The following is a 22,485-nucleotide window of genomic DNA, read 5'->3' on the forward strand; positions in this document are numbered from 1 at the left end:
CCTGCATTTACCCAGCTACCAAAAGGGAGAAGGATAAAACTTTCATAAACACTCCTTAAGACAGAATTAATTTTAGCTATCAGAGATAATGGATGTCATTTAGCACCGTTAGGGTCAGAGCAGAAAGAGGAAGAGAAAACAAAACCCAGATTTCCCAAAGGACTTACTTAACGGCTTTGTGCTATAGTCTCTTCTGCTTATTTCTAGAAAACTTTTTCTCCAGCCCTGAGCCCTCCATGCTTGCTTTCTGGACTGTGTCCTTGGTCTCCCCAACCCCTCTCACACCTTGTGTTAGTTACGTAGTTCAGCATCTAAAGGTCTATAAAACTGGAACACTTCTTTAAAATCCCAATTTCAGAAACAGCTTGCTTTATTCCAACTTGAACAATGAGGAGAGAGATACAGTGGAGCAGGGACCACCACGGGGGATTCCTGCAAGCCCAGAGCCATTCACACCAGGGCTGTGTCACATGGCTGGGGATACTCAGTTTGCCAACATAGTTGTTTAAAAGAAAGATGGCTTCAGCATGAAATGAGAGCTTCCAGCTCTTTCTTTCTTTGCATGATGAATTGTGTACTCCCACTTCCTATAGTTAAGATATTTACCAGTATAGAAAAAGGATATAATACTGAATGCACATGAAAATGTGTGAACTTTGCTGTTAAACATTAATCAGAACTTCTATATTTTGCACTTTAATCAAATAATAGAGAACTGGACTCCTATTTCAGTAATATTGACATGTGGAGTGTCTTTGGGGATACATTGTTTGGATGGAGAGAGACAGCATGGTCCTTCCCAGGTGGTTGATGGAAGGTTAATTATTTGAACTGCTTCTCAGCGTGTCCAGGCTCATCTTTGTGCGACACATGGGCGGCGTCCTTGCAGTGGCCAACATCCGAGGGGGTGGCGAGTACGGAGAGACGTGGCATAAAGGTGAGGTATTTTCTCTACAGGAACACAAACGCGGCCGAGCCAAAGCTGTGTTTGAATGAGCTGATGGGGTTAGCAGCAGACAAGCGGAAAATAAGGAGCTGTTCAGACATGTTGCAGGCACCACCGCCCCTCTAAAAACAGCTCCGTGTTTTCTCATTTTGTTTTCCTTTGTAGTCTGTTTATTTTAATGAAGTCCATACTTTTCAGAAGCATTCCCTATAGACCATAATCAGAACTGGGGTTTTTAGCAATGCACGGGATGCATTTTTATCCATCACTGGCGGAAGTGGGTCTGCAGGCCACTTTTCGGCATTTCTTTGATCTCTTCTGAGGCGAGACCAGGCTGTTTGGTTAGCATTATGTGGCTCTCTCCAGCCGGGTCATTTTCTCTTAAAAAGAGCAATCTCAAATAGAGCTTTCCTGTACCCAGAGTGAGCATCCTTCTGCTTGTTTCCTCTGATTTTCCTGACGTGGCTAAGACGTAGCATCCTCCTAGCATTACGGCTGTGACTCTGTCGTGTGCAGGTGTTAGACTCGAGAGCTCACTCTTTTTTCTTTTCTGGTTTTAATGATTCAGTCTCCATTCTCCAGGCTCCTGAAGCATGGATTCTACTCCATTGAGGATACTGCTTCGATACTAAGCTTCATTCCCCAGGCTGTCATAATTTTTTTAAACCTTTATCTCTTCCTTTTCTTTACATATGGAGCACATCCTTTCCCCCAGCCTTTTGTGTCTGGAATTCTTAGACTACCAATAGCCAGAGGAGGATGTGGGAACGCACATTCACTCCCATCAGCCCCAGGCTTCTCCCCACTCTCATCATCGGCCGTCATTTATAAGGAGGTCTGTTGGAACAAAGGTAGCCACCAGGCCTTGGGGTTGGTCAGCAGCACCAGGCAAAAGGGTCTTCTCCCACAGTAGGAGCAGCAGACCTGCATGTATCCACTTTTTCCTGAACCGGAGGCCAAAGGCTGTGATTTTCTGCATCAAATCCAGTCTACAAAGATGAGGGGAGATCTGTAAAGAGATTTTTCATAAGTACCTGTTAGATGACAAGATGTAGAAAAGGCCAGGCCTGACCCCCTGAACATCCAGCAAGCACCCCAAAGGCTGACATCAGACAACATACTTAGCAAGAGCACCTTAGCAAGAGGGAGTATTTCTCATTAACAGACGGGCTCCTGGCCTGCCCACCATGGGGATGACTCTTGGGAGCAGTTGCCCTAAGACTTTATCAATTGTTATTGTATAATTTTGACCCTGACCTGATATTAGAGTTTAATTACACTAAAATCATGCTGTGATATTGAGATGATTGATCAAAGAAAAATAAAATCTCTACATATCATATTTATGTTCCAAATCTGTATGCGAAGTCTAGACCCCCAACCCGTGTCATTTACTAGCTAAAATGTTTGTGGCATACACACAACCCTGCGTGGACTCTTGGTCCTGTGGCCCTCTCCTAGAGAACCCACATCGGTCTCCATAAAACCCCTCTGGTCATCAGGTGCACTCCGTGCTGTGATAGGCACCCGTGCTCCCTCATCTCTGTGTTAACCGACTTAATTGTTCAAAAGCCGGGGGCGGGAGGGGGAGTTTGGAGCTTGAGTGAGTCTGAAAGTAGACTGTCTGTATTTAGACTGATTCATAAACGTTCTCCAAATTTAGGCAGTCAAGGGGCCAGAAATGGATTTTTTCCAGTTAGACCCTAGTATACTAAACATTGATAGATCTAAATTCCATTGTTTATTGAGTTTAAAATTTAATGCTCTTTAAAAAATATAGTCATATACCCAAAATGATATTATTCCTGGAAACTAAGTAATTCTAGCTGTTCTAATTCACCGATAATTTCTTATTAAAATTTTAATAACATTTGTTTTGATATGAAAAAATTTCTTCAGTAGCACTGCTTCATCTTTAATTGAATTTCTGCAGAAGTGGTTAATCTCAAATATCTAATTAGACCTGTGTCTGCTTTTTGTTCATCTCAGGGGCAGTTACTTCAGACATCTCTTCCGTTGAGGGCACATCTTTGACTTTTGGCCTTTACTTTTAGATATTCCAAGACTTTACAAATGTTCCTCTCTTTACGTAATTTCTTTGCGTGGTTTTATACATTGGATAACTTCTGGATGAGAAAATCCAGATTCTCTGGGGAGATGTCTGAGTTCTTCATTCAAGAATTAAGAAACTATAGGGGCACCTGGGTGGCTCAGTCATTAAGTGTCTGCCTTTGGCCCAGGGCGTGGTCCCGGGATCGAGCCCCGTATCGGGCTCCCTGCTCCGATGGGAGCCTGGTTCTTCCTCTCCCACTCCCCTGCTTGTGTTCCCTCTCTTGCTGGCTGATTCTCTGTCAAATAAATGAATAAAATCTTAAAAAAAAAAAAAAAAAACCTATAACAGGCTGCTCTGTGCACCACCCCCTCCCCACCTCACTCCTGCTTACATTCCCTAAAGAAGGGAGAAACTGAAGACCTTATTTCTCAGCATTACCGTTTCCAACTCCTGCCAAGAGGAGGGCTGAGAAGTGCCCCCGTGAGTGCACAGCCGTCCCTGAGAGGGGGGAGTGTACACAGCCCGGTGGGTCAGAGCACAGAAAGGGTTGAGCATGGCTCAAGGTGAAGTTCGGCTTCTCTAAAATCTAGGTTCTTTTTGGCTACCTGCTTTCATACTTTTGTCCTCGTGGTTCTCTGACGTAACAGATCATCTCTTCCCTATGCGGCACTGCCGTTGTATTTAGAAAAATAAAGATCCACACTATGGATTCGTGATTATGGTGTTGATGGATTTCCGTAATGCCTGACAAAATTTCAGTTGAGGCGTTTTTCTAAATGCGGTGTTAGCCTGCTGTGTAAGTGATCCGTAGTTGAAACTCTGCCCTATCAGTTGAATTCCCTTTTGGTTAAACTGTCGTGTTTTTTACTGTTTTCTTTCTTAACCATCTTTCACTTTGGCCCATTGCAGGTGGTATCCTGGCAAACAAACAGAACTGCTTTGATGACTTTCAGCACGCGGCCGAGTATCTTATCAAGGAAGGCTACACCTCTCCCAAGAGGCTGACTATTAACGGAGGTTCGAACGGAGGCCTCTTAGTGGGTGAGAACTGGATTCTTTTGTGCTTACTAGTTAACACTCTTGGGGTTTTTGGATACACTGTCCGTAGACAGCTCTTGACTGAGTTTGGCTCATGGATGGGAGCAAAGAAAGCAAAACCCATTTGTATCAGGGCATCTGATAAATGACCGATGAGCCCAGCTGAACCCGCGGTGTACAGGCCTGATTCACGACAGCCTGAGAACCTGTCCCCCACCTGCTCCAAGCTCTTCTGGGCTGCACACTGGCTGGGGCCCCCACCCCCACAAACTGGATCCCCAGGTTTCTAGGGTTCAGCCAGCGCAGGACTGAGCCGATTACCCCTGGGACTGTGTTACTCAGAACGTGTAAGATGTGATCACACTGAACATCCGTTGAGTACTTACGCTGCGGGTGCAGAGAGAGGCATGGTGAAGGAAGAGGCCGCAGCGCACACAGACGCGCAGCGGAACAGACAGGAAATCGTTCATGGTATTGATTCCCACTTGCTGAGCCCTTCACGTGCACACTCTCATTTGTCATGCAGCCTGGGGGACAGGAACGGGTAGGATTCCCATTTTACCGAGGACCCGGGGCACAGAGAGAAAGTGGTGATGCTGGGGCTGGAACCTAACACTGTGGTTTTAGATTCTGTTCCTTTAACCTGCGGGTGGTTCAGCATCTAAGCGGCTTTTCCTAATTTGGGTAGTTGATGACCTCTTACCTTGTAATGAACATTTACGGTGGCCTGCACTTTGCTTCCTGGGTCCTACATCCAGTGTCATTAGGATATGAGGGACCATCGTACAAATGCAGGCTCAACTTAAAACATGTGAAAATCCAGTTTTGGAAGGGGGCTCAGGGGAGCCGCACATGGACTCAGTTTCCTTATCCTTGAAATATACTGAGTCATTGTAAAACCTGGACCCCTGTTCTTACTCTTTACCCCAATATAGTCTGAAAAAAAATCCCATTTGGTAAAATATAAATGTCCAGAATAATTTGTTGAAATTTAGAAAGGGTGTGGATATGTTTCAGACAAAACAGACAACACCTCTGCCCCCCCTGGAGCTTTCGTTCTAGTTGGAGGAGGCAGACAACACACACCGAAGGCCCCGAGGCCAGCAAGGGCTCAGAGTGCTCTAGCAACAGTATAGAGGCCCACAGCTGGGCATGGCGAGTGAGGGAGAGGGGAGAGGTGGCAGGAGGCGAAAGCAGGCAGCACCTCAGAGCCCGTCTAGTGGACCTGGTTGACTCTGGGAAATGAGAAGCCTTTGGGGGAGTGTCCTAAGTTGACTTATATTTTCAGTTTATTGGATTACATCTGTTGGCAAACCTGGTTCCTTGAGGAACTTGCAGAAAATGCAGGTCCCTTCTCAGGGTGTTGAAGGCTTATTTGCAAGGACAGATTCCTACCCTCTCATACAGAGTGAGAGAACCAAGGTCTCCCAGGGTAGGACTCAGGATCTGGTATTGGGAATAAGCACCGAAATCAAAATCAGGATGTGAACTAGGTTTTTTGCCAGAGGCAGGAGAAGTCCAGATCCCCTTGACTGTCATGCCAGCTTTGATGTGACTTCCTCCCAAAGCCCCCCTAACTGCCTTACCCCAGGTTGGGCTCCCCCACAGCAGTGATTCCCACTAAAGCATGCACGGATCGGACTCCAGTGCCAGGCACGTGGCAGGATGTTCGATAGATACTGAATTACCAAAACAAAAATACACTTATGTAACTTAAGTACACAAAGACGAGTGTTTTTAAAACAGGACAGTACTGGTTGGAGCCTGTGCTGGGTTTCAGGCCCTGCCTTGGACTGTATGTACAGTTTCTACTCACAACACTTCCACCACCAAGTGTATGGGTTTTTTTCCTCCATACCAACCAGTTCTCCCATCCCCACTTGGATGTCCTGCACTTCAGTCCTGATACTGCCCAGAGTGAGCACAGACCCCACGTGGTAGGGGCTCAGTCTCCCAGGACTGCCCCCACTTCAGACACCAGTCCCAAGTCCTGGGCCTCTCGTACTTCTGGCTGACTGGCTATGTATTGGCATTCCCAGGCTCTGCCTGCTCGGGTTTGGTAATTTGCCAGAACAGCTCCTAGACCCCAGGAGAGTAAGGTGTGGGGTCGAGGGGGCTTGCAGATGTGCGTGTCATCTCTGGGAAGGCCGCCCTTCCAGCACTTGAGTGCTCACCAACCCGGGAGCTCTCTGAACTCCGCTGCTTAGGGGTTTTTGTGGCGGTTCTATTATGCCGACATGATAGATGAAATCATTAGCCGTTATTAATTTTCAGCCCCTCTAACCACAGGGTTGGCTCCTGTGGCAACCAGCCCCCATCGTGTAGCCCTCTAAGAGCCCCCCCCAAGAGTCTCCTCGTTAGCATAAACACAGGTATGGGTGAAAGGGGCCAGTTAGGAGTTCTAAAAGACACTTTTCTCACCCCTGTCACTCAGGAAATTCCAAGGGGTTTAGAAGTTCTGTGCCAGGAACTGGGGATAATGACTATGTGTTTTTTATCATGTCACAATATCACAGATTACTTCTGAGATCCTGAACAAGTTTTCCTTGTGGAAAAAAATTTATATATGGATAGATATAGATATAGATATAGATATAGATAGATATAGGAATGGGAGCGGGAGACACAATTTTCCAGAAAGTCCTTGAGTTTTTCTGAATAACCCCCGTTGAGATTCATTTCGGGGAGTAAATCTGTCACCGGTGATACTACCCTGCCTCTCAGATATACTGGAAGCAGGGAGAGAAGCTAGTGGCCATTAGCCGGGTGGTTTATGATGGTTTCTTTGCTCTAGGAAAAAAGGCAGCAGTAGTTCTGAAAGTAAAGTGTTGATTTGTTTTTATTTAGATGTTTAATGACAGACCACTTTTTACTTTCTTTCTGTCTTGGTTTTCAGCTGCTTGTGCAAATCAGCGCCCTGACCTCTTTGGTTGTGTTATTGCCCAAGTTGGGGTAATGGACATGCTGAAGTTCCATAAATACACCATCGGCCATGCCTGGACCACCGATTATGGGTGCTCGGACAGCAAACAACACTTTGAATGGCTTATCAAGTAAGTCTTAATTCATGTTAATACATATGGTATGTGTTGCTAACAATTTGATATAATACTGAACACAGTCAAAAGGATAAGGGTTTGACTCTGTCCCCTTCAGTGTCTATTTGCATATCATTTACTGTAAAAGAAGGGAAGTGATGAGAATCCCTATTTGTCTTGTTCTGATCTGGTTTTATTTTTCTTTTTTAAAGATTTTATTTATTTGACAGAGAGAGAGAGAGATAGCCAGCGAGAGAGGGAACACAAGCAGGGGGAGTGGGAGAGGAAGAAGCAGGCTCATAGCAGAGGAGCCCGATGTGGGGCTCGATCCCAGAATGCCGGGATCACGCCCTGAGCCGAAGGCAGACGCTTAACCGCTGAGCCACCCAGGCGCCCCTGATCTGGTCTTTAACAAAGACAACGAACTACGAAGATGTGACAGGCAGAATTCTAAAGATGTCCTCCCGCCCTCAGATTCCTGTCCCCTGCTCTCTTCAAATCAGACTACTAATCTGAGTGCTGCTGTGAAGGGACTTTGCAGATTAAATTAAGGTTACTAATTAGCTGACCTTAAAAATGAGATAATCCTGGATTACTGAAGTGGGCCCAGTCTAATGACAAACCACTTTCTTGGGCTGGAGGCAGGGAATGCAGCAGAAAGAGAGGTCAGATTAGAAGCATGAGAAGGACTGGATCTGCCATTGCTGGCTTTGAAGGTGGAGGAAGGGGCCTCTAGAGCCTGAGAACAGCCCCCAGCTAGCGATCAAAGAAAGGGAGACCTCAGTCCTATGACCACATGGGAACTGAGTTCTGCCAACATCCTGTATGCATCTGGAAATAGATTTTTTTTTCCCCAGCATTTCCTGATAAGGGCCCAGCCAACCAACACCTTGATTTCAGCCTCGAGACCCAGAGCAGAGAACCCAGTTGAGCCAACCCAGACTTCTGGCTGACAGAACTGTGAGATAAGAAATCTGTGTTGTTTTCAAAAGCTGCCGAACTTGTGATAGTTTGTTACCATAGCAATTAAAAACTGATAGAAAAAGGTGTCATTATACTTTACATCTATGTATGGGATTTTAAGAAGGAAATAAAGAGGGATATATGCGGGTACATTAAACTTATTTTGTTCTCTCAATAAACTATATATTTGAAACTGCAAATCACATTATTTATTACAATATTGTAAAACTGCATTCCTATCCTTCAACCTCTTTGGCAAGACCAATGAGAAAATAGCAGACATTTAGACTCTGGAGACCGCAAGCCACGTTCTTTTCTGGCTGTTCACAGTCTTCACTTCCCATGTGTAGGGGTTGGGGACCGACATCAGCAGTTACGAACTGCCTGTGTTGACTCCAGATTTCAACACAGCAATTTCTTCAGTCAAGCTCTTTCATTTTATGTGCTTTTTTAGGGTTTTAGCTCTTCAGCTAAAATGACTAAAGTTTTATCATTGAAAGAACCTCATTGACAAATACCAGTAAAAGCTAAATAAGCTATAGTTCAAATTAATATAAAGAAAATACACACTTAGGGAGTCCCATCTAAACTCAATTGAAGATACTGACTAAATTGTGTATCAAAGGCCACAAAACATTCAATGGAACTTAATACTCTAATGTGGGGGAAAAAAATAAGAGTAAATATCTTTCAAGATGTCTGTGATAGTCCTACTTTAGACTTGATTTTTCCATCCTAGCTCTCACGGGGCTGTAGTCTCCTCAGACCTGCTGCTCCCAGGTGAGCAGGGAGCTCAGCCCTACACACTCAAACCAGAGGGGGCCATACCAGGAGCTGCTGAAACCCTGCACCATGTCCCATGAAGCGACATCTGGAGATTACAGGGGGTCCCCCCCATGAAGGAGCTGGATTTCCAAGTTTGGGAATAGCTTGGATACATTTTTTACAGAACTTCTCAGTTTTCCAAACCTTTTTCCCCAAGAACTAACCTTTTCTGGAGGGCTGGGGTGGATTCAAGAACACTCTGAAGTAAGATCAGAAAACCAATCCGTTGCCGCCGCCACCTTCTCTGTTGGGAGCCTAACTCCAGAGCTTTCCAGTCTCAACTTGGTTAACTGAGCAGAAATTGTAGTGTTTTTGACTATTTACCCTCCAAAATAAAACTCTACTGAAATACCCAATTATATTCAGTAATACCGAACACTGAGAAAGATGACGTCCACACTGAGCAAATGTAAAGGAAAAAAAATCCAGAGATTTCACTCACTAAACTGCTATCAGTTACTGTTTTAAGTCGCTATACTCTTATTCTTAGAACCCATTTGTTCCCTTATCTGGAAGGTTGTTCAGAAGGTGCCGCCTCTGCTCCTCCATTGACTTTGTCACCATCGGCCAAAGGCCGTTTCTTTCTGCCCTAGCGCGAGTCAGCAAGAGGCCCAGACAAGACCCGGGTTCTTCCTCAGACTGCCACGCTGGGCTTGCAACAAACAGTTTATAGATGGTAAAGGGGCAAAATTTCAAGTTTTTCAACAAAAGAAAGGCTGGCAACTCTCATACCCCCAATCAGTGGCTTAAAGTCAGACCACTGTGTAGTAGAGAGAAGGTCAGTCTACAGACTGTGGAACTATTCAAGACCGTAAGTGCATCTATAGTTAGGGTTATCTCAGCAGCCCTGGAAGTTTCTCCTTTACACAGTCTTCCAAAGCGGGAGCCACATAAATGACACGGCTCCCCAGTTTCCAGTAGCCCTGGCCAGTTACGACCTACATGGCGATGCACACAGAGTCTGCGGGGGTCACCCGGGTAACTAGTAGCCGCCGTCACAGCTAGTAAAGTTAGGCTGATAAACCACATGGGCTGCTGTGCCCGCCCGTGCTCCTTGATCAGCCTGGTGAACGAGCCACTCGGCCTTTGCCATCCGGCCCCACGAAACTGCCTTTGCCTTTCAGATACTCCCCGCTGCACAACGTGAAGCTGCCGGAGGCAGATGACATCCAGTACCCGTCCATGCTTCTCCTCACCGCCGACCACGACGACCGTGTGGTCCCGCTCCACTCCCTGAAGTTCATCGCCACCCTTCAGTACGTCGTGGGCCGGAGCCGGAAGCAAAGCAACCCCCTGCTTATCCACGTAGACACCAAGGCCGGCCACGGCGCCGGGAAGCCCACGGCCAAAGTGATAGAAGAGGTCTCAGATATGTTTGCATTCATAGCGCGGTGCCTGAACATCGACTGGATTCAGTAAACGGACTCTCCCACTCCCTCCTGACAGCCGCAGAAAACCTCAAGGGCTTTCACACCGTTCACACGGAGAAACCACTGGGCCTAACGCTTCCCCACACGGACACTATTCCTGCACTCACAGACTGCAGTTGAACAGAACTGCTGCGGGAATTTTATCTTTTTTAGGCTTCTCCTTTTTAGCAAGCCCTTGGCGTTTCTTTCTCCACCCTGTGCAGGCACATGTTTAAAAAAAAAAAAAAAAAAAAGCATGTTTGGATAAATAGCTGAGTGGCAGCCAACACATTGTGAATATTAGAGTGCTGAGTTCAGAGTCGTAGTCGGGCTTACTGCATCTAGACCACTCAATGAAATCTGCTTCTATAACCATAACCAGTATATCTTTAAATGGGAGAACTGTTCTCATGAAAAAGACTTCTTTGCAACAATAATAAATGTTATTTAAGAATGGGAGGCTTTTTCTGATTCCTTCGTGTTGAGGGGCACTCACTCTGGATCACGTCACTTCCCTATCGGAATAAGCAGTTCGCCTTTCCATACACGTTAGTTCCCAAACGGTGAAGCCGTAGAACGTCGGCGGTGAGAAGCAGGTGCCATTCCAGCCCCTTGTTGATGGTGATGAAGCTGTTAGAGGCAGCTCACTAGCTTCTGTATTAACCACTCAAGTCAGCTGGTAATCGGAGCCAGGGCCCTTTTGATTTGGATAGTTAGGCTGAAAAGTCGGTGGACCAGAAGCTTCAGATTATTGGCCTATCACTGTGGTTACAAATGGACGTCCAAGGACCTAGCGTATAAAACTCACAGTGAACTATCTGGATACATTTATCCAAACTTCTCTTCAAATCAGAAATTCAGCATTTCCCAAGCTGTTTCCCCCCCACAGACCACTTCCTAGAAATAGTCACACTGGAAACAGTTCTGGTCCCTTCCCCCTGCCACCCCACATGTTTAAGAGGGGGTGTACCGCTCCTCAAACTACTGTTCATACCATTTCAAGGCATTAACGTCTCATGAAACCCTTCCTTTAGGCATCAGTTTAGGAAATGCTGATCTAATTTATGAGAAGAACACCGTTTCTTCTTTGTCTTGCTTCAGATGACAAAAATAACTTCTATTTTGTATGAAGTATCTTAACCTTAAAAAGGCTTAAAAGATGACTTCATTGTTCCACTAACTTGTACTTTTCCAGAGAAGTCCTATTTTCCAAATCATACATATTTGTGCTTTTCTTTAGAGCTCTACCTCCCAAATCGTGGTCTGAAATTAGACACAGTTTTCTGTCAGTATAGCACTACATATCCAGCATAGCTGAAAGGTGGCTGCTTTGGTTTTTCTCATCTAGAATCATGCATTCTAGTAAAGTGTCAGTAAGCACTGGATACGTGGCTGCACACTCAGCCCCGCCCCGGAGAACAAGGGCGCCACCAGCTATCAGCACGTGGAGAATTGACATCACCTCCGCCTAGAGTCGCTCACGCTGGCTAATTGCCATGTACCTGCCGACCTGAGTGGCAGGGGGAAAAAAAAAACATTTGCATAGATAAGCTGGAGGCAGCCTTTTTCTTAGACCAGCTGGGTGGTTTGAGGTACAGACAGCTGAGTTGTTCCCCCCCAGTCCAGAGCATGTCCAAGCCTGCACAGAATCTAGCCCTACTTTCCCACTGAGGTCTCCTGCTGAGCAGTGGAAAGTGAAAACCACGGTGGGTAGGGTCTCAGTTGCAGGAGAAGTCAGTCAGGCCCAGGTTCAAATCCCACCACTCATTTCGTAAGTGGCGATTAGGAACAAACATTATAATACACTTACCAAAGTGCCTACCAAAGAATTGCCTCTAATTGTGAGTTCTCTTTCCTAAGCTAGTTTCCACATCTCGATTTAAGCAGGACCGCTGAGCCCGCAAACTGAAGGTAGCTTTTTTAAGCCTTAAACCCTGGGAGTATATGAAGTTGGCCCCTTCCCAGATAATCGGGGCCTTCCCTGTGAGATGCCCCCTCCTCTCTGTCCAGTGCTCCGCCCCTCTGCTCTGTCTTACGTTGGTCTATGGTGTTTTGAGACAAAAGCTGCACGCATTGCACAGGTAGCCTCATGTGCTACACAGGCCACGGAGCATTTGCTACCTTAGCGAAATAGTCACATCTCTGATGTTTCACGCGTACACGCCTGGACTAGTGTAAAACCTGGCAATTATGGTTTCCTAATACTCCCACTAAAACTTAGCCAATTACACACAAATGGTGCTGCGGGCGAAAAGGTTAAATTTCGGCTAAGAAAGCTTGTTACCAATCTGTCTATCAGTTTTACCAGCTTCCGGGAGTTCCCCGGGGCAGACCATACAGCCACAGCCCAGAGAGGTTACAAAGACTCAAAGAAAGATGAGTGAAGGACAGGATGGAAAGCTGTGAGGAGTCTAAAAAAAGCAAAGGTCGGACTGGAATGGGGTGGTCAGGCCAGCAGGATGAGGGCTGAGGCCAATGAATAAGGAATATTTAGCCACGTTCTCCTTCCAATCATTCCAGGGGCTGCGGGTACAAAATAAAGCCCTTGTCTTCATGAAGCTGACACTCCAGAAGGAGGAGACAGAAGATAAATGATTTTACCGAGTCCCCTGTGCCACCCAGCCCTAAGCACTCTGTGTATGGCTGTTTGTCCTCAAGCAACCTTACAAGCCACATGCTACCCTTACCGTAGTCTGGCCAAGGCCCAGTTCCCTGGCCAGGAAGTGAGCAGGCAGGGCAGTAACCCGAGCAGCTGGACCCTGGAGTCCGCACTCTCACCCACCGGTGTAGTAAAAGATAATATGCAAGAGGCTTCTCATTCCAGATAGTGACATGGGAGGTTCCAGAACTTACCTCCTCCCACAGATGCACTGAATCTACAGCTATACACAGAACTACATCTTCTGAAAGAAACAAAAACTAGATGAGCAACTCCTACAAACTGGGCAAATGAGAAAAAAGCCCACACTGAAACGGATAGGCGAGGCTGAGACACGATCTTCCCTTAAGCACCCCCCCCCCCAGGCCTGGTCAGCCATGGTCAGGAAGAAACTCACAACTCCCACCTCCTCCCTGAGGAGTGAAAGGTCTGCACCCCACATCTGACGCCCCAACTTTTACGACCTGAATCTAAGAGACAAGCCCCCAAAACATCTAGCTTTGAAAGCCAATGGGTTTGTGTCCATGAGACCCAAAGGCTACAGCAAACTGAGAAACACTTGTTTTCTGTAGTCTACTCACATTTTTTGTTTGAAAGATAAAAAGTCCATGAGAATATAGAAATTTCTGATCGTTTTTTTTTAATCTCCTCTCTTAGCAACTTTCAAATGTACAGTATAGTACTATTAACTACAGGCACCATGCCATACGTGACATCCCCAGAACTTAGTTACAACTGGAAATGTGTACGTTGTGACTGCTTCGCCCATTTCACCCACCGGAGAAACAGCTCTTAAAGGGCTCGTGCAGACTGAGCTGGCCACCCTCAGAGCTCAGCGGAGAGGCAGCCAGCTGAAAAGTGTCCAGTCTTCCTGTGAAAGCCACCAGCTTGTTTATCTGAAAGATTTGGCCTGAAGGAGGGGACAGGCTTCTAACTTACACACCTAGCCCCCTTCTGAAATATTCTAGACTGCGGGGGCCGGTGGGAGCCATCCACGCGCTCTCCCTCTGCCTCCCTCCAGGTCACTGGTATTTCTGGGAAAGGCACTTATGCACACATCTGGTGCCCTGGTTTGCACAGCTGCTGCCTAAGGGACAACCCTTGATCACCTGGCTCTGGCGGCCAATGGGACTTACATTCCTGGGCCCCATAGGACTACAACCAATGGAGAAAGAGTTCTTTCCCGGCTCCCTCCCCGCCAGGGCACAGCACAGAGACAGCACTCTGAAATGCACCTCCAGCATTTCTGTGAAAGAGGCCTATTAGCTTATCTTCATAACTGTGGCCCAAGTGGCAAACTTCTGATTAAAAGCACTTCTAGGGGTGCCTGGGTGGCTCAGTCAGTTAAGCGGCTGCCTTCAGCTCAAGTCATGATCTCAGGGTCCTGGGATCAAGTCCCACATCCGGTTCTCTGCTCAGTGGAGAGCCTGCTTCTCCCTCTCCCTCTGCCCCTGTCTGCCATTCCCCCTGCCTGTGCTCTCTGTCAAATAAATGAATAAAAATCTTTAAAAATAGATAATAAAAGCACTTCTAAGGGCCAACTATAATTCTCTCTAGAGACCAGGGAGGCTGGCAGCATTATGCTCCCTCTGTCCCACCCTAGGTCAGCAGGGTTTTCAGCATTTGTGGCCGTACCACATCCTTTGATAGCCTGGCTCTGGTGGCCAGAGGTGCTTGTGTTCACAGGGCTTGTGTTTTTGTGTTAATGGAACAGTAGCAAACAAAGAAACAGTTCTTAACTGGCTATTACCCAGCACAGAGGGAGCACACAGAAATGCCCATCTCCCAGTTTTCCCCTGAAAGAGATATGTTTGCATACTTTAAAAACTAAGTGTCTGGCTTCCAATCAGCCTGAATCTAGGTGCTGACCAAGATACTCCCCTTTGGGACACTGATAGATCTTGGTAAACCCTTACCTACTGGAAGCCACTAAGACAACAGCAGGCTGCTTGGACAATCACAGAGGTTTGTGAGACAGCCAAGAGCTGGGTAGGGTTGAGCAATAAGGTTCATCTCCTACATGAGGTCACCCCTTCAAGACAGAGAGGTGGCTATTTAAATAATAGATTTAAAAGAAAACAACAGAGATTCAAAGAAAAATGAAACAAGAATATGTTCCAAATAAAAGGATAAAATAAAACCTTAGAAAAAGCCCTTAATGGAACAGAGAAATAATTTACATGATAAAAAGTTCAAAGTAACAGTCATAAATTTGCTCACCATGCTTGGTAGATGCATGGATGAACACAGTGAGAACTTCAACAAAGAGACGGAAAACAGAAGATGGTACCAAATAGAAGTCACAGAGCTGAAAAATACAGTATCTACGCTAAAAAATACACTAGATTGTTCAATAGCAGACTAGATAAAGCAGAAGAAGGAATCAATGGACTTGAAGACAGGGTAGCAGAACTCAGCCAACCAGAACAGCAAAAAGAAAAAAAGAATGAAAAAGCTTAAGGGACTTACAGGACAAGATCAAGCAGACCAACCTTCACATTATAGGGGTCACAGAAGAGAGAGAGAAAAGGGGCAGAAATTTTATTTGAACAAATGATGGCTGAAAGCTTCCCCAACCTGGGAAAAGAAACTGACAGCCAGATTCAGGAAGCCCAGAGAATTCTAAAAAAGATGGACCCAAAGAGATCTACACCAAGACACATAATTAAACTGTTAAAGACAAGGAGAGAATCTTAAAAAGCAATGTGAGAAAAACAGCTTGTTACATACAAGGGAACTCTCATAAGACCATGAGCGTATTGTTCAGTAGAAATTTTGCAAGCTAGAAAGGAGAGACATAAATATTCAAAGTGCCAAAAGGAAGTGCCAACTAAGAGTACTCTATCTGGCAAAGTTGTCCTTGAGAATTGAAGGAGACATAAAGAGTTTTCCAAACAAGCAAAAGCTGAAGGATTTCATCACCACTAGACCAGCCTTACAAGAAATGCTGAAATGAAAGGAGAGGAAATGGTGCTAATTAGTAACAGGAATACATATGAAAGTATAAATCTCACTGGCAAGGGTAAATATATAATAAAACTCAGAATAATCTAATGTAAAAATGGTGAGTTTATAGAGCTAGTATGAAGGTTAAAAGACAAAAGTAATAAAATAACTATAAAAAGTTATTAATGGATATACAAAGTTAAAAAAATAGAATATGTGACATCAAAAGCAAATTGTGGGGTAAGAGGGAAGTAAAAAATGTAGAGCTTGAGAATGTGTTTGAACTTAGTCATCATCAACCGAAAATATTGTTATAAGTTGTTTTATGTAAGCCTCATGGTAACCACAAAGCAAAAACACATCCTAGATACACAAAAGAGAAAGAGAAAGGAATCTAAGCACATCACTACAGAAAATCATCAAGTCACCAAGGAAGAGAAGAGAATAAAGGAATTTCAAACTAGCCAGAAAATGATTAAAATGGAATAATACCTGTTGATTTGCTTTAAATGTAAATGGACTAAATTCTTCAATCAAAAGACACAGAGTGGATGAATGGATTAAAGAAACAAGATCCATCAATGATTCCAGTCCAAGATGGTGATGTACGAAGACACTGAACTCACTTCCTCCATGGAACACAACAAATTACACCTATTTATAGAGCAATTCCTCCTGAAGAAGAACTGAGGGCCAACTGAACAGCTTCTGCACAACAAAAGATGGAGACACATTAACAAAGGAACCCTCCATCCCTGATGCTGCAAATGGCAATGGGGAGGGATGGTACAGAGGGACTGGGAGCATATTCATCTATTCTGGGGCACAGAAAAAAAGAACTGCAGCTAAAGTAACTAGCATATAAAAGAACCAGACCTAGTACTCCACCACACAGTGAGGAAGCTCCTAAATCTCTCCAGGTGAGAAGAACAGCCAGACATGGTCTACACTTCTCCACCTTGAAAGCACAGACCAGGGTACAGTCCAGGCACCCTAACCAGCCTGCCCATCAGTGAGCCCCTGGTTTCTAGCCCACACCAGCCTAGCCATCCCACCAGGGTGGCCACAGGGCAATGCATACCCAGAAGTCCCTGGTTAGCAATCATTATAGGTCCAGCTTTTGCACCAAGGTGAGAGGTTCAGAGCACCCTGGAACACTCCAAGCCCATACCACTTGGACTTTGGGCAGCTTGCTAGGCACTCCCAGTGCAGAGAGCTCTAGTACCTCCTGGCTGCCATTTGCTTCAAATCCAGCTGCCCCACCAGGTTGCCCCCTGTGTGAAGCACCCTGGGAATCCCCCACCTGTGCTTGCCTCAGCTCCAGCCGCCCCACCAGGGCACTCTCTCTATGCAGAGTGCCCCAGAACACCCCCACTCATGTCAGCCTTGGCTCCAGTCACCTGGCCAGGGCATCCCGTGTGCTGAGCACTGCAGGACACCCCAGCTTGCACTCACTTTAGCTTCAGCTCTCCTGCCAGGGTGCCCTCAATGTGTAGAACCCCAGGACACCCCAGCCTGCACCCGCTTCAACTCTAGATATCCTGCTAAACACCTGCTGCACAGAGCCCCATGACACCCGGACTTGCAGTCACTTCAGCGTCAGCTGTCCTGCCAGGGTCCTACTGCATGGAGAGCCCCAAGACGCCTGGCCCTACAACCGCAGCTCCAGCCGGCCATCAAAAGTCACCAAGCACACAGTCTACATAGAGGATGAGCATACACAAGACCATGCCTTCGAGTTTAGGAGAAGTAGATGTTCTGCTAATCTATAGAAACAGAGAAAGTCAAGCAAAATGGAGAGACAGAGGAATATACTCCAAAAGAAAGAATAAGACAAAATCTCAGAAAAAGAACTAAATGAAATGGAGTTAAGCAATATGCCTGATAAAGAAGGTAACATAATGATTATAAAGATGCTCACTGAAGAGTGGAAAAACTCAGTGAGACCTTCAATAAAGAGATAGAAAACACAAAAAAGAACCAATCAGAGTTAAAGAATACAATAACTGAAATTTTAAAAAATATGTTAGAGGGATCAAAAGATTAGCTGATACAGAACATATCAATGATCTGGAAGACAAGGTAATGATAAGCACCCAAGCTGAAAAGCAAAAAGAGAAAGGAATTTTTCAAAATGAGGACAGGTTAAGGGTTCTCTTAGTCAACATCAAGCAAACAAACTTTTGTATTATCTGGGATCCCAGAAGAAGAGAGAAAGAAAGGGGCAGAAAACTTATTTGAAGAAATAAGTGAAAACTTCCCTAACCTAGGAGAAAAAAATAGATATCCAGGTTCAAGAAGTACAGAGTTTCAAACAAGATAAACTCAAGGAAGTCCACACCATGACACATAATCTTTAGCCTTTGATGTTTTCATTATTAAAAGAGAATTTTAAGAGCAGCAAGAGAGAAGGAAAACATTATGTACAAAGGAAATCCTATAAAACTATTAGCTGATTTTTAAGCTTTGCAGTCCACAAGAAAGTGCCATGATATATTCAAAGTGCTGAAAGGAAAAATCTTAACAACCAAGAATACTTTAACCAACAAAGTTGTCATTCAGAACTGAAGGAAAGATAAAGGGTTTCCCAAACAAAAGTTAAAGGAGTTTATTACCACTAAACCAGCCTTACAAGAAATGTTAAAGGGACTTAAAGTGGAAAAGAAATGGCCATAATTAGATGTAAGAAAATTATGAGTAAAAAGATATAAAATATGACAGCGTATACATAAAATGTGGAGTAAAAAAAATTAAGAATTTGCACTTAAATGATAACAAACTTAATACCTAGTATTATATAGTTAGGATGTTATATACGAGCCTCATGGTAATCAAAAACCAAAAACCTGTAACAGATACACAAAAAGAGAAAAAAGCCAAATATAGCACCACAGAAACTCAATTACAAAGAGAACAAGAAAGGAAGAGAGAAGAACAACAAAATCAACTAGAAAACAATTAACAAAATGGCAGTAAGTACCTACCTATCAATAATTACTTTAAATGTAAATAGCCTAAATGCTCCAATCCAAAGGCATAGGGTGGTAGGATGGGTAAAAAAAAAAAAAAAAAAAAAAAAACCATTTATATGCTGCCCACAAGAGACTCACCTCAGACCTAAAGACACATACAAACTGAAAGTGAAGGGATGGAAAAGCATTTACCATGCAAATGGAAGTGGGGGGAAAAAAAAAGCTGGGGTAGCAATACTTATACCAGACAAAACAGACTTTAGGGCAAAGACTGTAACAAGAAACAAAAAGGACATTATATGATGACAAAGATCCATCTAAGAAGAGGATATAACAATTGTAAAAACCTACGTACCCAACACTAGAGCACCTAAATACATGAAGAAAATATACTAATGGACATAAAGAAATTTATGATAATAATGGCAGGGGACACCCCACTTACATCAATGGATAGATCGTCTAGCAGAAGATCAGTAAGAAAACGGTGCCTTTGGAAAACACATTAGACCAGATGGACCTAACACATATATAGAACATCCCATCCGAAAACAACAGAATACACATTCTTTTCAAGTGCACATGCAGCATTCTCCAGAATAGATTACCTTAGGCCACAAAACAAGTCTCAATAAATTTAAGAAGACTGAAATCATACTGTGCATCTTTTCCAACCACAATGGTATGAAACTAGCAATCACGAGAAAAAAAACTGGGAAAAACACAAACACGTGTAGGCTAAATAACATGATACTAAACAGCCAGTGGGTCCATGAGAAATCAAAGAAGAAATTTAAAAATACATGGAGACAAATGAAAGTGAAAACACAATCACCCAAAATCTCTGGGACATAATGAAAACAGTTTTGTTTTGTTTGTTGTTGTTGTTGTTGTTTCAGATTTTATCTATTTATTAGAGAGAGAGAGAGAGAGAACACGAGGGGAGAGGCAGACAGAGAAGCAGGCTCCCCGCTGATGAGGGCCTTGATCCCAGGACCCTGGGATCATAACCTGACCTGAAGGCAGACACCTAACTGACTGAGCCACCCGGGCACCCCATGAAAGCAGTTCCAAGAGGAAAATAGATAGTGATAAAAGCCTACCTCAAGAAACAAGTAAAAGCTCAAATAAAGAAACTCATCTTATGGGGCGCCTGGGTGGCTCAGTCAGTTAGGCGTCTGCCTTCAGCTCAGGGCGTGATCCCAGGATTCTGGGATCGAGCCCCACATCGGGCTCCCTACTCCACTGGGAGCCTGCTTCTTCCTCTCCCACTCCCTCTGCTCGTGTTCCCTTTCTCACTGCCTGTCTCTCTCTCTGGCTGTCTCTCTGTGTCAAATAAATAAAAATCTTTAAAAAAAAAAATCTCATCTTACACTTGAAGGAACTAGAAAAAGAACAAGCACAGCCTAAGGAAGGAATGATAAATTGGAGAAGTAAATGAAATAAAGATTTTGGGAAAAATAGGAACAAAAAATGAAAGAGCTGGTCCTTTGAAAAGATAAAACTGATAAACCCTCAGCCAGAATCATGAAGAAACAAAACAGAAAGGACCTCAAAAAATAAAATCAGAAATGAAAGAGAATTAACAAAAGACACTACACCACAGAAATACAAAGGATTATAAGAGAGTACTATGAAAAATTATGTGCCAACAAATTGGACAACCTAGAAGAAATGGATACATTCCTAGAAACATACAATCTTCCAAAACTTTATCAAGAAGAAATAGAGTATTGCATGGTGCACTGGGTGTTATACACAACTAAGGAATCATCAAGCCTTACATCGGAAACCAGGGATGTACTGTATGGTGACTAACATAATAAAAAAATCATTAAAAAAAAAGAAATAGAATATCTGAACAAATGGATTACTAGCAACAAAACTGAATTGGTAATCAAAAACTATGAAAAAATAAAAGTCCAGGACCACATGGATTCAAACGTGAATTCTAACAAACATTTTAAGAAGATTAATAACTGTTCTCCTCAAATTATTCCAAAAAATAGATGAGGAAGGAAAGCTTCCAATTACATTCTGTGAGGCCAACATTACCCTGATACCAAAACAAGGGCACCACACACACACACAAAATTACAGGCCAATATCCCTGATGAACATAGATGCAGAAATCCTCAACAAAATATTAGCAGACCACATTTGAAAGGATCACATTAAAAGGATCATTCACCACGATCAAATAAGATTTATTCTAGGGATGCAGAAATGGATCAATAGTTGTACACCAATCAACATGCTATACCACATCAGTAAAACGAAGGATAAAAATCATGATCATTTCAATAGATGCAGAAAAATCATGTGACAAAATTCGATATCTGTTCATGATCAAAACTCTCAACAACGTGGGTTTAGAGGTAACACACTTCAATGTAATAAAAGGCCATCTATGAAAAATCCACAGTTAATATCATACTTACTGGCAAAAAAACTGCAAGCTTTCCCTCTAAGATGAGGAGCAAGACAAGGATATCCACTTTCAAACTTTTATTCAGGGGCGCCTGGGTGGTGCAGTCGTTAAGCGTCTGCCTTTGGCTCAGGGCATGGTCCCAGAGTTCTGGGATCGAGCCCCACATCAGGCTTCTCCGCTGGGAGCCTGCTTCTTCCTCTCCCACTCCCCCTGCTTGTGTTCCCTCTCTCGCTGGCTGTCTCTCTCTGTCAAATAAATAAATAAAATCTTTAAAAAAAAAAAAAAAACAACTTTTATTCAACATTAGTACTGGCAGTCCTAGCGACAGAAATAAGACAAAAAAAAATAAGATGCATACATATTGATAAGGAATAAATTAAGCTGTCATTATTTGCAGAAGACATGATATTATACCTAGAAAACCTGAAAGACACCACCAAAAAACTACCAAAGTAATAAATGAATTTGGTAAAGTTGTAGGATACAAAATTAATACCCAGAAATCAGTAGTGTTCCTATACACCAATTGTGCAAAAGCAGAAAAAGAAACGAACAATTACAATTACACTAAAAATAAAAACCTAGAAATAAACTTAACCAAGGAGGTTAAAGACCTGTACTCTAAAAACTATAGAACGCTAATGAAAAGAAATTAAAGATAACACAAATGGAAATCTATTCCATGCTCGTGGATTGGAAAAATAAATATTCCACATTTCCCTTAGCAACTACAGATTCAATGCAATACCTATCAAAATTCCAATGGCATTTTTTTACAGAATTAGAACAAATGATGCAAAAATTTGTCTAAGAGCACAAAAAAGCCTGAATAGCCAAAGCAGTCTTGAGAAAGAACAGAGGTATCACAATCCCAGATTTCAAGACATACTACAAAGATGTAGTAATCAAAACAGTATGGTACTGGCACAAAAATAGACACACATAGACCAATGGAACAGAATAGACAGCCCAGCAATAAACCCATGCTTATGTAGTCAATCGATGACAAAGGAGGCAAGAATATACAATGGGGAAAATGATCTTTTCCGGGCGCCTGGGTGGCACAGTCGTTGGGAGTCTGCCTTCAGCTCTGGGCGTGGTCCTGGCGTTCTGGGATCGAGCCCCGCATCAGACTCCTCTGCTGGGAGCCTGCTTCTTCCTCTCCCACTCCCCCTGCTTGTGTTCCCTCTCTCGCTGGCTGTCTC

At 43.9% G+C, this 22,485-nt stretch overlaps 1 protein-coding gene and 1 long non-coding RNA gene across 3 annotated transcripts in view; one reads left to right on the forward strand and one right to left on the reverse strand.

Annotated features, from left to right (window-relative positions):
* The window catches only part of PREP (prolyl endopeptidase), a 112,003-nt gene extending 101,280 nt beyond the window's left edge, over positions 1–10,723 (forward strand). Inside the window, exons 12-15 of one of the 2 annotated variants that reach the window (XM_026511722.4) lie at positions 843–937; positions 3,909–4,040; positions 6,934–7,090; positions 9,988–10,723. In XM_026511722.4, the coding sequence (XP_026367507.1) occupies positions 843–937; positions 3,909–4,040; positions 6,934–7,090; positions 9,988–10,282 (679 nt within the window). In that variant the 3' untranslated portion in view covers positions 10,283–10,723. Of the gene's footprint in view, positions 1–842; positions 938–3,908; positions 4,041–6,933; positions 7,091–7,932; positions 8,234–9,987 lie in introns of those variants that run through there. The other variant, XM_026511723.4, reaches the window with a different exon arrangement.
* LOC130543558 (uncharacterized) lies at positions 340–21,512 on the reverse strand. The gene is made up of 2 exons (XR_008958997.1): positions 21,291–21,512; positions 340–1,955 (listed from the first exon to the last, which is right to left on the reverse strand). It is a non-coding gene; the product is annotated as an uncharacterized LOC130543558 (long non-coding RNA).
* Positions 21,513–22,485: the final 973 nt, after the last annotated feature.

The sequence above is a fragment of the Ursus arctos genome, unplaced genomic scaffold, assembly GCF_023065955.2.
Source record: "Ursus arctos isolate Adak ecotype North America unplaced genomic scaffold, UrsArc2.0 scaffold_13, whole genome shotgun sequence".
NCBI classification, from domain to species: domain Eukaryota; kingdom Metazoa; phylum Chordata; class Mammalia; order Carnivora; family Ursidae; genus Ursus; species Ursus arctos.